Raw genomic sequence first — 17057 nt, forward strand, 5'->3', positions numbered from 1 at the left:
GGAATAAATATGAGCCATCACATAAACTAAAAAAAGTAAATTAGAAAACAGAACTATCAACTCTGAGTAGAGTCAAATTCAGTTGGCTGACGTTGCTGAACATACAGCATACACAAGCACTACTCTAGGCTGGGGTTAGACAGAGACATGACCCAGATGCCTCACTAAGACACCAGGGATATAGCACAGGTGTCCAAAGGTTGCCCTTTTCCTACAAGCTTACATTTTTCTAAGGAAGCTGGAATACACAGAAAATAACTATATAATCCACTACAGCATGGCAAGAGTGAGTGAGTGAGTGAGTGAGTGAGTGAGTGAGTGAGTGAGTGTAGAGTTCTACAAGGGGACAACAAAGGTGTTCCCCAGTCATAACTGGGCTCACACTTGATGAAGTCACTACTCTGACTACATGAATACAATAAATTTCAATTTCTATACCTGATTACAATTTTAGGAAATTTACTCTTTTCATAAAAACTAGCTGAAACGCTGCTTCACGATAAACGGCACGAGCGTCATTGTGAGCACTCTTTTCCTTGAGGTGTCAGCCAGTAAAGACTTTCTTACGTGGTTTCTTACTCTTAGTCTCCTACACACAAGGTTGAAGGCAGACCACAGGCAATTCAAGTTAGGTGGGAGATACCTAGCCTACTTCAAATCTCCAAAGCCCGCATGGAGAACTGCATACATGTCAGTCCGGCTGTAACACCACGACACAGTGTGACAACCTGAATGAGAAGCCAATGGAAAGGGGACTCTAGGCAAAACCAAGGACATCTAGTTAGTGTGGCCTTCAGTTAAAAACGTGTCCACGCCGGGTTATTATTAACTGTGATAAATGGGCCACACTAATGTAAAATGTCAGCAACACAGGAACCTAGACATGCTGTAGGTGAGGATTCTCTGTGCTAGCTATATAAACTTCCTGCATACCTAAAACTCCTTGCAGTTTCCTTAAATATATATACACATATATAATACGTAGTAATAGTTATGAAGGTTATGTCCATCAAATACTCACTTAAGTCTGGGCCATAACACTCACATGTGAATAAAACTATGACTGTATAACTTTCTGGAGATGGACAGTTAATGTTCAGCATCACCTTTAATTACCAGTGGCAGAAATATGTAAGTTCTGTGAGCCCAGAGCCTTTTGTTTCGGTTTGTATACTGCTGTATTTCTAATGTTTGTCACACAGGAAAACTATATTCAGTAAATAGTTGTTGATGGACCTCATCCGTTAGTTGTCAAAACAAAACAAAACAAAATAACAACAAAGCCCCCAAAAACAAACCCCCAAGACCCCATAGCAAAACACCACAAAACAAAACAAAACATAAACAGAAGCCTTGAGGAACTAACTAGACTCGGGCTTTAAAAATCACATCTTCGCTGGGCGGTGGTGGTGCACGCCTTTAATCCCAGCACTTGGGAGGCAGAGGTAGGCGGATCTCTGTGAGTTCAAGGCCAGCCTGGGCTACAGAGTGAGTTCCAGGAAAGGCGCAAAGCTACACAGAGCAACCCTGTTTCAAAAAACAAACAAACAAAAAAATCACATCTTCGTGTATGTATGTATGTATGTATGTATTATGTATAGTGTATGTGCTGTATGTATAACGTGTGTGTTAAAAGCTCTTGTGGAATACATGAAGCAAGGCATATGATTAGAAATGACTATGATAAACCCATACACATGTAAAAAGGGGAGAACGTCGTCTAGTTGGAAAACAGCTAGGGTAATGAAGCAGAACTGAGATATTCTCACTGTGGGTAGCCACAATGGGCACACAAACACTCACAAGTCAGTCTTTCCCGGAGCTCAGGAGTTGGGGCCATATCGACAGCACTTTTGCCGTGGCAGTTGACTAAGGTCGGATCAGCACCGTGGCTAAGTAACAAAGAACAGACTTCTACACGGTTCTTGGAAGCAGCTTCATGGAGTGGAGTGAACTGCCACAGATCCATAGCGTTAACACAAGCTCCATGCTGCATCAGAAAAGCCCGACATTAGTAACCATCTCCACAAGGGGAGCTAACCCAGAAAAAGCATTTCACTGAAAACGTCAGCTATAACTTTCAGAATACAATTGTTTTAAATCCAGTGTTTAAAAAACAGTTTTAGTTGAATGTTCAAAGTTTCTAAACAGTGGAAATATTTTTATATATTATCTTACTGTCATAACATGACTTGTTAAAAAAATCCACAAAGTATCAACAAGCTAAAAAACCAAAAATCAAGCCAATACTATTCCATATTCTGGATTTCTCTTACCTTTAACAGCAGTTCTGTGACCTCATAGTGTCCATATGAGCATGCATTATGAAGAGGTACGAGTCCACTAAAGAAAAGAGGAAATTAAAACACTGAAATTCCAAACAGCCATTTGGTTGTGAACTGCTAAAAAAAAAATCTAATAAATTCTATTTTTTAAGAATTTATGGAAAGAACTCAAAGCATAGCTTATATCACATCTGTAGTATTTATCTTGTGGTCTTTATGCATGATCCATGAAAATAATAAAAACTACCCATCAGAAGAATTAAAGGAAAGACGAATGCATTAGTAAACAAATATCAGTATGTAACAGGCACAGTGACTGGCAGGGAACAGAAATAGTCCTACTTCAATCCACTTTTGTACTACTTCTCAGAACAAGAATCAAATACCCAAACTCTCCTATCAGAGTACCCTTTCTAAGTGAGGTTAGAAGCCACCTTCTCCTGCTGTGTGCTTCTGGACGACTGCCTGTTCTTCACCCATCTGTTTTCAGATATGCACAAGAAAACAGGTATACCAGGGCGCCAGGCACTTGTGCCCTTCTCTCCCGGGACACACGATTCACAGGAGGCACAAAACTTGACAACAAGAGACAGACAGCATGGAAAGGGGCAGATCTGAAATGGATGGATTCTCCTTCTTGTAACTGTCTCAAGTACCGAGTTCATTTCTATGCTTCTGGACACGAATGTGAGCTGAATGAAAGAAGTCTCCCTCTAGGGCATTTCTGCTTTACGCTGTCAATCACAGAAGCCTAACATGATCTGCCTCACCTGGGTAGGGTCAATTATCCTTGACATCTTAAGGCCAGAATATGAGAAATGTTAGCTTTTTGTATAGGACAGAAAACGAATGTCCACAGATCATTGGAAACTAGAAGGAAATTGGTAAGCTTCCAATATTTATCAATTCATAAAGAAAACGACACATTTTTTGTTTCCTATCCATTACTTCCTGTACCAATGTTTATAAGGACCATCTAGATTGAATTAGTTTAAGTGGATTAAAAAAACAACTAAATTAAAAAATCATTTACTCATTATTATAGTTTATTAATAAGAGGAAATTCTCTTAATAGCTACTATACTAGATAATCACAATTTTCAGTATTTTTAAATCTTTCTGAAATGCAATTTAAGAGATGAAAATGATAACTGTGAAAAATACCTTCAAATAGAATCGCAATAAAATTAAATTGGTCTAACAAATGATTGTGAGAAGTCTATAGTACATACATAAAATACGATCTGAGATCAAACCAGAAAACATTATTTTAAATTTATTATTATTCTACATGTATGGTGTTTGCCCTACATGTATGTCTGTATCGCATGTTTATGTACCTGGTGTCCACAGATGCCAGAAGAGGGCACTGAGTCCTGTGAAATGGGAGTTAGACGTAGGTGTGAGCAGCCCTCTGGGTGCTAGGAATGAAACCCCAGTCTCTCCAGCCCCAGTGAACATTCTTAATGAGTGAGCTAAAACCTTCAGACTATCAAATGATGAAAACGGCATAATCATCCATCCATGAAATCCTCAAAAGGCAGAAATGGCTGCACCTACCCTTTGTCTTTTGCATGGACATCAGCACCGTGCTGCAGAAGCAACTGAACTATCCGAACTCTGTTGTAGCCTGCTGCCAGGTGTAATGGAGTAGACTGAAAAAAAAGAAGAGCATGTCACCTCTTCAGGTTTGCTTTCGTGAAGATGGCCTTGATCCCCACTCAGCTTATAACCACACAAGGGATGATCCCCCTTCCGAGAGAGAGAACTCCGTCTCCAGCGTTATCTGCAAGGCTTGATTCTGGTCTGTCCACATCAAAACTCCTGTCACCACAGTGACAGTGTCCAGGTGTAGGGCCTTCAAGTGAGGGGATTGCTTTTCTCAGGAGGTGAGTTAGGGCTCTGGAGGCACTGGGCTGGTATTATAAAGGGAGCTTTCGAGAAGCAAGTCCCGCTTTGGCTTGCTCTCTTGTTCTCCCCCTACATGACCTCTCCTCCTGGCCTCCTCCCCTTCCCTGTCACACACACTTACTCACTCCTGCATGATGCAGCAAGAGGCCCTTGCCAGACGCTGGCATCATGCCATCTGGATCTTCCAGTCACAGAGTTACAAACCAAACATGCTTCTGTTTATACATTCCTCGGCATTCGTTTATAGCAGCACGGAATAGCTAACAGACCTCATCTATGTCCCTCACTGGGCCTCAAGGGCTCCAATAATCAAGCTCTACCCTACAAGCCCTGCGCTGCTTCTCTCTTCCTTTCCAGCATGAACCACTCTTATTTATGCTAAGTAAAGGTCCTATTCCCAGTAACTGGAAACGTAAGAATCTAACTTTCAAACTTCAATGGGAAAGACTGAGGAGCATCCCTGAAGAACTCGTTGAAGACACTCTAGTGGAAACCAAACAGACAGTACACCTCATCCATTCCCTGGGACTTGTAGCATCTCCACTGGCTGCCCACTACACACGGCTTCTGATGGGAAGCTCCCTCCAGAGACACACTGCTGCGGATGGCTGCTCAGTAAGCCAGCAAAGCTGTTATCTGGCAAAGCTGACATTTAATATTTTGTGGGAAAGGTGGCAATTGAATTGACTATGAGCAAAAAAGATTTTCCTTTTTTATAATGCCCTTTACGAACTTTATTTGTTCATAGTTGATTCAATACTTCCCATTTCCAAAATCGAACAAATCTCCAAATGACAATATATACACTTATTTTAACAGTTTATGTAAACAGTCAAAATACAAGAAAAGTCAGTTTCCTACTTTTCAGATTTTTAAGAAATTCTTTGAGTAAAATTATGATGCTTCAAAAGTGGTGATATGCTTAGTTTATAAATGGTCGAAACATTTATAAATTAGGAGGCTCTGTAACTGATCAGGTAAAAAATGAGAGGATGCCTGAAATAAACTGGCTGTAAAAAAAAAAAAAATGGAGTTAAGGAATTTCAAAAGCTTTTAAGAACTGGTGGCCCTGGTAAATTGACTCAGGTAGACAGTGAGAAATATGATAGTGTCTGGTTTGCATTGAACCATGACAGAAGGAAGCAGGGGCAAGGTGGTAATGGACAGAACTGGGGGCTAGGTTAAGGAACTGAAAGGGCTCCCACATGTTACGGTATCATTTTATGATATGCTCTGAATGTGGGTGGCATCATTCTCATCAGCTGGGACCTGGACTGGTGTGACGGAGAGAACAGCTGAGCATGGGCATGAATACAATCATTCTGCACGAGCTGTCCTGACCTCACAACGATGGGCTGTACCCTGGAACTGTGAGCTAAATGAAACCCTTTCTCGCCTATGCTGCATTTCTCAGGCCATTTTATCACAGCAGCAGGAACAAACTAAGACAGTCAGACCCTGACATTTCACCACGGTCATGTGTGCTATTCGATGTATTTCCTAGGGAGGACTAAAACCACAATTGTGAAGTGCTGGTGTAAGCCGCCTGAGAGCTGTCTAATCCATAATGCATAGTGTTTTTATTTTCTTTAAGGTGAGGATTCAGTGAGGCTATAGTAAATCCTCTGAAATTTCCCAAGCAATGGTGACCAACTTGTTTTGGTCTGTCCAGGACTTTCTTGGCTCCAGGAAATGTACTATAGTCAGGACGCCAGGAAGATTTAATACTGGTCAAACTTCTTAGTGTGTAGAGGTACCAAAGCCAGAAAGTGTGTGTGTGTGTGTGTGTGTATGTGTGTGTGTACATGTGTATCCTTACATGTACATGCATTCCTAGGAGGATCCAGTACTTTAGAAGACTACTATGAAGAGTCAGTTCAAGACAATGAAGGCTACCCATTTTGTCATCTAACGCGTTATTTCTTCCAGAGACTCGAGCACAGTCCCTCTTAGCTCCACACACCTCACAATACAGGATGCTATTTAAATTCTTCCTCCAGATTCTTGTTCTACAGTTTCAACTACAAAATGACTCTGTAAAATAAAGTTTCATAATTTTTCAACACACAAATATGAAATCTGTTTCACTAAAAACGAGTTTAGAGAAATATTAAACACCCATGCATTCCTTTCTCATATTTTAATAGTCACTAGCTGGTGTGACAGTGTTCCACAGACTTCTGTTATCTCTTGACTACATCTCCTCCCCACCTCCTAAATATTCTAAAGCAAACTCAGACACTGGCAACTCACTTCCACACATTCCACAGATGGCATTTTCTTTCAGACTTGCAAGTTATTATCAAATCTAACAAAACAGAACTTAAAATCTAATGTTAGTGTCAATATTCCGATTTTATGGTTGTTTCTATAAAACTGTTTGCAAGAATCAAGATTAATATAATTGGTTACTGTGTCTTGTAAATTTCTCAAATCCAAAATAGTCTTCATGCACCCTGATTTTTGCTGTTGTTAAAATAGTGCCCTACTGAAGAGAATGCCTTTTGTCTGTCTCCTTCCTAAGGTGATGAGCTGTGGCTACATCTATGTTGTTTATAAACTGGGACTTAACTTTCCTCCTTCAAATGACTGTCTTAACTTGTCTCACCCATTACTACGCCGTTTACAGGGCACCCGCATCTCTCACCCATTACTACATAAGAACCCCGGCAGGAGACGGAGCTTTCAGTTAACCGTTGACGTTAGCGGTAAGACTGCTGAGTGTGCTATCAGCTCTGCAGCCATGCTTCTATCACTCTACGAGTTTGGATATTGTCTCACTTTTAAACTGTGTCTTAGAAAAGCTGCACATAAATATGAACAAATACAAAACCTGAAAATTCAACTTTTTTGATCTACAAAATCATGCCTTTCTTTAAGTCTGGCTTTAAAGTGAAAATATAATAAAGTATTTTCTCAATTTTAGCTGGTCTCAAATGATCACTTTCTTTATAAGAACTATTTTCTCCAGGGTAGAACTCCCTTTAAATATATAGAATAAGGTAATCGCTCCAAAGATTCCAGCCGTGCAGAAAACACGGTTGTACTCCTCTGCAGCCCAGCATGCCCTTTCCCAGGTGATCCCAGTGCCAGCTGCTCGCGGGTCCTTGGAGAGTCTCTGTGTCTGTGTCTGTGACGGTGTGTTTGCTTTCCCCAAGTTCATTTGTGGCTGCTTCTGTCACACACACCAATAGGACTGCATTACATTCTTCTGTGATTTGATTTTTTCTTCCTAATGTTATCACAGAAAAGTCTGTCTTATTCTTTGTAATGACTATACAGTATTTCTATTGTGTGGCTGTACCATGATTATTTACTCACTGCCTATAAATGAGTATTTAAGTATTTCAATTCTTGCTCTATTTTATCAAAGCATATCTCATTTGGATCTATTATTTGGTTAAAATAGATCAGTGTTTCCCTGATACAAATAAAATACTACACCAGCCATTAAGTCAAAATTCCTAGGCAAGCACAATAAACACAATCAGAGCTTTATTAAACTTCTATCAACAGAGACATGATTAATCTGCTATGACGGAAAGCTTTAAGGAGCTCTTTGAGATGCTGATACTTAGATGAGAATCCAAACAAATTAAAAGCCAGAGAATCAATATGGGCATGCATCCCTAGAAATAAGTACATCTCGTTACTGAGCCTGACTTTTAAGTAGTATAATTATGAAGATCAGCATCCTTGAAGTTTCTTAACTCTTTTGACAAAGTGTGTGTGTGTATTAACTGGTTAACACAGTAAGTACCTGGGTTTGAAACTATTACCACCATAGAACAAATGAGCAGGGAGATAACAATAGAGAGAGGGGACCAAATCCAGGAAGGATGACATCATTCTCATTCTGCATTCCTTCTTTTCCATCGCCTAAAAGCTCAGACTCATAGAGGATCTTCAGAAATGGACCCCTGTGGCTGAATAGCAAGTAAGTATCTATGGCTAGGAGCTTGTTGGTTCTAAGTATGTCAGCACTCAGATTCTCAGATTGCTACAATGAACTGTATGCACCAACAGTGAGACCATACCATTAGGATGAGCACCCCAGAAATGCTGGACTTCCTCACAACAGCAGCTGCCTACTACAGGACCAGGGCGAGTAGAAAACTGAACACGGAGAACGGTTTTCTTCTGCTTCCTTCCCACAGCAGCATTTTCTCCACAATCCCCGGGAAGATGGGCACTCCCGTTCTCCAAGTAAACCCCTCCAACTGCGTCAACTACTTGCAGAACAACTTCCTGGCTACTCTGATTGGTCAGTATCTCTTCTTAGACACCCCAAATTGGTGCTAAATCTGGATACAAACTGAGTTCTCACCCAGGAAGATCTCTTTTTAAAAAAATCATAGCCAGGTGGTGGCGGCACACATCTTTAATTGCAGCACTCAGGAGGGAGAGGCAGGGGAACCTCTATGAGTTCGAAGTCAGCCTGGTCTACAAAGCAAGTTCCAGGACAGCCAGGGTTACACAAAAAAACTCTGTCTTGAAAAAACAAAAAAGAAAAACAACAAAAATTCACTTAAGCACAACCTGTTGGCATTATTCCTTGAAAAGGTTTCAACTCTGTACTGAGAGGCTAGAGCAGCTGTCACTTAAGAGCCTCTTCCTTGTAAGAGTCTGTGGATTCTAGACGGATTCCATCAAGAGAGACAGGGCTAACTGGAGCCTGTGGATCCTTGATGGATTCCATCAAGAGAGACAGAGGGGTAGCTGGTAGTTTACAGGCCTCAGAGAGGATGTTCTTCCAAAGTAAAAGACTCATCTATGCAAATATCTAAATTTAAAGTTATAGAACTTATGAGATAGTTTAAAAAACTACTATTGTACATTTCAACTACCTTTAATACAAGGCCTGCAATCCCAGCTACTTGGAGTTGAAGGCTAGCCTAAGTAACTTAGCAAGACCCCCATCTCAAAATAAAAAGAGCTATGGATATATGTCTGTGGTAGAGCATTTGCCTATCAAGGAGAGGTGCTGTGGGATAGTCTTTCTGTGTGCTGTGAATATGTGTTGCTACCATTGGTTAATAAGGAAGCTGCTTTGGCCTATGGCAGGGCAGGTTATAGCCAGGTGGGAAAGACAAGCAAGGAGACAGGGAGAAGAAAGGCTGAGTCGGGGAGATGCTGCGTGCTGGAGAAACAAGATGTAATTAAACACAGGTAAAGCCATGAGACATGTGGCCATACATAGATGACTAGATGGGTAAATTTAAGATATAAGAGCTAGCTAGTAAGAAGCTGAGCCATAGACCAAACAGTTTGTAATTAATATTAAGCCTCTGAATGATTATTTTATAAGTAGATGCAGGACAGCGGGGCCGGGCGAGACAGAGAAAGGCTTCCAGCTACAGAGAGGGCCCTAGATTCAAACCCCAGGAATGTTAGAAAAGTAATTTTAAAAGTCTTTTTAAAGTGAAGATATAAAGACTGTATTTTACACAAATGAATTAGAAAGATAAAGATAAATGAAATGAGTAGGGTAACCCATGGGACAATGGAGCTCTAAATGCTAACTTAATTCGATTTGAACTTGTAGAAATCACAAGGAGATTCTTCAACCAGCAACTAATTTGAGTTTCTCTTTTTAACCTTAGATCAGAATCAGCCAAAGAAGTCAAATATGTAAATGGAAAGTTTTTTTTAGCATCTTCTTACAGGGTGTATGGGGAGAAAAAAGACACACATAAGCACTCTCAAAGAACATCTCTAGCTTTTCAGTTTGCTAGTCTGACCATACTTTGGTATTTTGTGTTTTAAGGAGGAAAACTTCACACTACCCAACTCATATAAATACCTTTTACCCTTACTTCATGTTTTGAATGGATAGCTGTTGGGTTAGGTTCAACCTTTTCCCCTTCTCAAGTGGTGCTAGGAACTGAACTCATGGTGTCCACATGCTACACAAGTGCTGTACTGATGAGCCCTATCCTTGGCCCTGAATTTCCTCTTGCAATTAATATTTGCAACCTTAGGTTTTCATACCTAAACATAAAAAATTCAGCTGGGTGGTGGTGACTCATACCTTTAATCTCAGCAATTGGGAGGCACAGGCAGGCAGATGACTGTGAGATCGAGGCCAGCCTGGTTTATAGAGCGAGTTCTAGGACAGGCTCCAAAGCTACAGAGAAACCTCTCCTAATGCCAGCTCCTGGGGATCCAATGCCCTTTGCTGGCCTCCACAGGTACATGCACACACAAGGCACACATACACACATAAATAAAAATAAAAACAAAAAGTTCTGGACAATTTATAATAGACAGGTAACTTTTTTTTTACAATAGAGAGATAACTTATTTTTGAAAAGACAAGTTCAAAGTGCAATTACTGGTGACCTGTGAGGACACAGAGGAACTACTCCTTTACACTAGCCATGCAGGTAGTCATTACTGGTGACCTGTGAGGACACAGAGGGACTACTCACTCCCTTTACACTAGCCATGCAGGTAGTCATTACTGGTGATCTGTGAGGACACAGAGGAACTACTCCTTTACACTAGCCATGCAGGTAGTCATTACTGGTGATCTGTGAGGACACAGAGGAACTACTCTTTTACACTAGCCATGCAAGTAGTCATTACTGGTGATCTGTGAGGACACAGAGGGACTACTCCTTTATATTAGCTATGTAGGTAGTCATGGTAAGTGGATGCCTGGAAATTGGGTGCTTCCTTGAGTTGCTGTGAAGGTGTGAAGACCTCTAGGGTGGTGGAGATATGTTGCCACAGCGGTTCCTTCAGTTGTGATGTCCTTGCTATTCTAGGATCTATTCACGTGGTAAATGCAGCAGCGTCAGAGGTAGAGGCCTCCAGCTGTCCTCAATTACAGCCTTCCCATCACCCACTGCCACAGGTACTGAACCCGTATAAAGACAGTTTATTTTCTCTGGTGTTTTTGGAGTATGCAAGAGTAGTGTATTGTGTTGCAATACAAAAATTAAGTCAGAGTTATAAGAGGAAAATACATTTAGAATTAGCCTACTTCTGGTATTAGTTCAATATTCAGTATTTCAACTGTTTATACTTGTTATTTATAGTTTTGATTCTTACTATCAATGCCAATCTTAGAATACTTTTCGAGTTACTGGAAAATCCTTTTAAAAGGTGTATTATAAACATTTTCTATACTTTGAGAAATTTGCCATTGCAATTTTAATTTAAGGGTTGAGGATATGAATATTCATGCAAAAAAGATAGAGGCCTTTTTGAAAACTTGAATTTTTTATGATTAAAATAGTCACAGATGCTAAAAACCAGGTCATGCTGACACTTGTAACCCCCTTAAGTTCCTGTTGAAGTCCACTCCTAAAGTGACAGGAAGTGTTACGGTTTCACTGACGTCTAGGGCTAGGGACCTCATAAGATGAGCTAAGAGACTGCTTTCTGCTGGCATGAGAGCAACTGGTGAAAACACAGCCAGGACAGACTCTCCTCAGCAACCAAACATGCTGGCACTCTGACCTTGCACTTGACAGCCTCTGAAACGGTAAGAAAGAAATGTGTGGTCCTTCTAGGCTATGTTGTCAATGTCACTGTAGTCAAAGATGACTGATACCAGGTAAGTGGCATATTCTTGGACTGGGAAATTAATAGTTTACATTGTAACTGGCCAGGCAACTGCTTTAAGAATGCTAATTCAGCCAGATATGGTGGCAAGCACCTTTAATCCCAGTAGTAGGGAGCTGGGGCCAATCTGGTCTACACAGCCAGCTAGGCTAGTCAGAGCTACACAGTAAGACCCTATCTCTAGATAAAAGCTAGGGGCTAGAGAGTACTGGCTGCTCTTCCAGAAGACCCAGGTTCAATTCTTAGCACCCATATGGCAGCTTACAACCATCTGTAATTCCAGTTCCAGGGGATCAAATACCCTCTTTAGGCCTCATGGGTACACAGACATACATGCAGGCAAAAACATCCATCCACACACAAAAAACAACAATAAATTTTTAAAAAATTAAAATAAAGCTAGTTCATCCTGTAGCTTGTAGGGGATGAGGGATTGTAAACAAGTAGCCAGCCAGTCTACCTGAAAGCAAGCTCCAGGTTCACTGAGAGACCCTGTCTCAGAAGATAGGGTGGAAATCCAAAGCAGTTTTATTTATTTATTTTTTTTATGTGCATTGATGTTTTGCCATGGGTGCCAGGTCCCCTAGAACTGGAGTTACAGACAGTTGTGAGCTGCCATGTGGGTGCTGGGAATTAAACCTGTGTCCTCCAGGAATATTAGTCAGTGTTCTTAGCCACTGAGCCATCTCTCCAGCCCTCAAATTGAGAATTATTAAGTCCATTTTAGCTGTTCATTTTTTTTTTCTTACTGCTTCTCAAACTCTCTATACCTAGCTGTGTCTTTCAGACACAAGTTCATCCCTTAAGAACTTTCTACAGAACACAGAGTGTGTGTTACTAACTGGCCATTCTGCTCAAGCCAGGATTGTACCTAGTCATAATCCTTGCAGGATGTTTTAGACTATCTTTATCATCTTTATCATGCAATGTTTGATAATCTGCAAAGGCAGGAGAAAAAGTAAACACTTTTAACTCAGATTCTAACAATTTGTAGAGCAGATGTTGAAGTACCATTTCTGAACATAACTTCTAAACAGAATTGTAATAATGAATCATAACAGCCAAATGATTTAGTACTAACTCTCTACTCACTGCTCCACTATGTGGAATATGGCAGGAGGCTAGGTACAGGACACAAAGGTTTTCTTTTTCTTTTCTTTTTTCTTTTTCTTTCTTTCTTTTTTTTTTTTTGGTTTTTCGAGACAAGCAAAAATGAAGCTGCTTTCTGACCTCTGGGGAACTCAGGACAGAGAATGTGTTGTGGGATATTTGTACACTGTGTAAAAATGTACTGCTGCGATTAGTGTAATAAAAAGCTGAACAACCAATAGCTAGGCAGGAGGTACAGATGGGACTTCTGGGCAGAGAATTCTGGGAAAAAGGCAGAGTCGCCAGCCAGATGCGAAGGAAGCATCATGAACAATATGGTGAGATGAGGTAATGAGCCACATGATAGAACGCAGATTAGTATAAATGGGTTAATTTAAGTTATAAGAGCTAGTGGGACAAGCCTAAGCTAAGGCCGAGCAGTTTTCATAATTAATAAGAAGTCTCCATGTTGTTATTTGTGGGCTGATGGCCAATGAGAAATTACTACTACATATGGCATCCAACATAGGGACTCAAATATCCAAATGTAGGGCCTGAGAAGCTAAGAGAAGTTCTGGACAAGGAACCAGATGTCTTAGTCCTGCCATCTCTCAGGTGGGCTAGTGCTTGGTGGCAGCATACAGAGGCATGGTTACCGACCACCAGCACCAGTGCCAGTGCTATGTGCCAGGCTGAGCCTGTGTGCCAGCTGACATGGCAGTTCCAGATTTGTCTCATGTGGTCAGAGAACACTGTAGAAGATTAGTAAAGCCAGGTCCAGACACAGGAAACCTTTGAAAGGGTACAATATGTTTAAAAAAGTGCTTAGATGCTACAGAATGAAAAGAAAATGGGTATAGCCAGTCATAGGAAAAAAAAAAAAAAAGCTTAAAAATAATAAAGTCTTTAAAGAAAGAATAAAGTAATATAAAAAGAATAAGTCATATAAAGATGGGAAATACACAGGATGTCTGAATCCTGTGTGGTGCTTTGTCAAATTTAAATTTTAAATGCTAATGAACCAAAACAATAGCTGCTGAGAGGCACTGAATTATGGAAACTGCTAAATTAAGCGAACCTATATATTTTAAGAATGACTTAACTTCAAAAGTCAGAAAATATGTTGCTTCAGGGGAAAGGTTGTGCCTTTGTTTTTACAGGAAAGAAAAAGTTATAATTCTCTTCAACATTAATGAAGATCAGATTTGATTGGGAAAGACCTCCTGAAAATCTTGGCTACAGACAATAAAAGCTAAAAAACAAAACAAAAACCAAGAAAGACTACAGGACAGGTGACATATATACAGATCCCTCTACTTATGGGAACAGCTCTGAGACTGGATGAGACATGATAAATCTTGGTGGCTACAGAGTCCTCATGATTTATTATTACACGCCATCCTTTCATGTGACATGGATAGAGGTTTGGTTATATAGTACAGACAAACTTATAAAGTTAACAGATGCCTTTTACCTGCCCAAACATAAAACAGAAAATCTTTAGCTGACTTGTACACACTGTACATTCCATACTTGTGTTGACACAGATGTATATGTTACCTTTAAAAGTTTGTGTGTTTTCAGAAAGAAAAAAAGGACCAGACACGAATGAAGTCAAATAGCTCAGGTGATCCAGCCCCTCAAAAATGCCTCTGTTGCAGTTTCCTCAAAATTCTGCATCCAGAACAACTTCAAAGCTGCTAGCTGAGATGATCCAGCCTCACAGATTACTCCAGCCAGGACTGCAGATAAGTCCTATACTTTCCCATTACACAGAGATTGGACAACAAATGATACGGCTAGTTCTCCCAGGACTTAACCATTCTTTCAATTTTCTCAGGGTCCCCTAGAGATGCCCTCACTCCCAGACAACAGGAAAGCAATCTAGAAAACATGATGCCAATATTCCCAAGAGGTGGAGTGGGTGGTTTTTTTGGTTGTTTGGTGGATTATGGATGTTTGTCATTGTTTAGGTGGGTTGGTTGCAAGTTGTTATTGGTCACAGTCACGGAGGAAACTAAGCAAAGCAGATTAAATTCAGGGATCTCATTCTGAAAAGAAAAAGGGGGATATAGAAATGACAAGATAAAGGGTAGATTATTGAATCTACTTTTAAACTAAAAACAACTACTAGTCTCTAATATTTTACATTGGTATGGCTTTTTGCACATTGAAACAAATGTAAGGTTATTTTTGTTAGAACATACACTATATATGTCTACTCTTGTTTAAGATACTTTTGTATACTGATACAAATTTAAGGTTATTTTGTTATACTGATTCTACTCTTGTTTAAGGTATTATACCTATGCAGTTCATTTAAAAATGTAAAGTTTTAATCCTTGAAAGCTATTTAGGATAATAAAGAAATATAGGTTAGCAGTTAGTTATCTAACAATCAAATTTGTGGCCATGTTAGGTATATTTTCAAGGTCAAACAGAGATATATTTTAGATAGACATATGGTCTTCAAACACTTCAGAGACATAAAGAATATGATATTTAAGATGTTTTAATAACCTAAGACTTTTAATGACAGTAAGACATGTCTGCTCCTGGCAGCATCAATTTGCTTAAAAAAAAAAAGGATGATGGACATTGAAGAACCTCCATATGGAGTTTGCTTTTATTGTGGCAAAGTTAGCCACTGGGCAAGAAACTGCCCTTGCCTCAACTGATGACAATATGCTATCCAAATTGGATAAGAGTGCTGAACTTTACCAAGACAAGGCAGGACAGTCCTTCAAAATCCCTGCTTCACAGAAAAGTCTGCCAGATGTTCTAGGCCTGTAGGCCAAAGATGGATGCCCCCCACACTGCAGAGGAACTTTGGCTGTCCAGGCAGCCAGCTCTCTTTGTCATTTCTATAGTTTTGGAAGTTGTTTGTTCTGCACTTCCTATTTACTCAGGTAACATTTTATCCTTCTTGGGTCTCTGATAGGGATTGAAGACTAGAGAGTTGTACAGTTTTCCTTGTTACCAAATTAAGAAAGAAAAATAACTTACATAAAATATGTAAAGTTTATAGGTTGAAAACATGAAAGCTTAAGTTATTTATCTAAGAAGGTGTTAAGTCTAATAAGATATTTTTAGGATGGTAATATAAATTATATTAGGAAATGATTTAGGTATAAAACTTTGGGCTCATCAAGATAAGATAGATAATAGAGTAATTTCTCCAAATTTGACAAATACAAATAGACTGGACATTATGAATGTGAATTCTTCCTTGATAATTGTTCTTATTGTATATAATTTTACTGTATAAGATTTAAAACCTATCCTTTTTATTTAGACACAAAGGGGGAAATGTGGCATTTTTGTTCACTGTGTGAAAATATACTGCTGTGATTGGTGTAATAAAAAGCTGAACAGCCAACAGCTAGGCAGGAGGTACAGGTGGGACTTCTGGGCAGAGAGAGAACTCCAGGAAGAAGGCAGAGTCGCCAGCCAGAGGCAGAGGAAGCAGCATGAGCAGTTATGGAGAGATGAGGTAATGAGGCATGCGACATAATGTAGATTAGCATAAATGGGTTAATTTAAATTATAAGAGCTAGTGGGACAAGCCTAAGCTAAGGCCGAGCAGTTTTCATAATTAATAAGAAGTCTCCATGTTGTTATTTGTGGTCTGGTCGCAGATGAGAAATTACTACTACAAGAATGTTAGCCAAATTCTCTAAAGGGCAGCTCAACACAGCATGACCAGGAAGCTGCCTTGTCTCAACTTAAAAAAAAAAAAAAAAAAAAAAGGTGAGGCTTGGTGGCATACACCTTTAACCCCAGCGTTAGAGAGACAGAGGCAGGAGGATCTCTGTGAGTCACAGGCCAGCCTGCAGTTTTAGATCAGCCCCAGAAAGACAATGAAATAATGGGACCATTACAGCTTCCACAACAAGATTCTGTTCTTTTTTCTTTTTCTGTTTTTGTTTGGTTGGTTTTTCTTTTAAATTTTGTTTTGGGAGGAGGTTGCAAGGGCAGAGGGCAGATTCGAGGGGGCGAGATAAGTGGGATTGGAACGCATGATGTGAAATCCACAAAGAAGCAATAAAAGTTAAAAAAAAAAAAGTCACTTTGAAATCACCAATCCACTTGCTCTTCTCTTACTACTTTCCCGTGTGGTCTTTTCTGTCTATAAAAATTCTTTTCTTCGGTGTTTTGAGATAGGATTTCATTATGTAGTCTGGGCTGTCCCTGCTAATT

The 17057-nt window shown here is 39.8% G+C and overlaps 1 protein-coding gene across 4 annotated transcripts in view; it reads right to left on the reverse strand.

Annotated features, from left to right (window-relative positions):
- The window catches only part of Tnks (tankyrase), a 153443-nt gene that overhangs the window by 42913 nt on the left and 93473 nt on the right, over positions 1 to 17057 (reverse strand). For all 4 annotated transcript variants that reach the window (XM_059244387.1, XM_059244385.1, XM_059244388.1 and 1 more), the window contains 3 exons: positions 3846 to 3940; positions 2277 to 2343; positions 1804 to 1990 (listed from right to left, as the gene is read on the reverse strand). In XM_059244387.1, the coding sequence (XP_059100370.1) occupies positions 1804 to 1990; positions 2277 to 2343; positions 3846 to 3940 (349 nt within the window). The remainder of the gene's footprint in view (positions 1 to 1803; positions 1991 to 2276; positions 2344 to 3845; positions 3941 to 17057) is intronic.

This window comes from Peromyscus eremicus, chromosome 17 (genome assembly GCF_949786415.1).
Source record: "Peromyscus eremicus chromosome 17, PerEre_H2_v1, whole genome shotgun sequence".
Classification (NCBI taxonomy): domain Eukaryota; kingdom Metazoa; phylum Chordata; class Mammalia; order Rodentia; family Cricetidae; genus Peromyscus; species Peromyscus eremicus.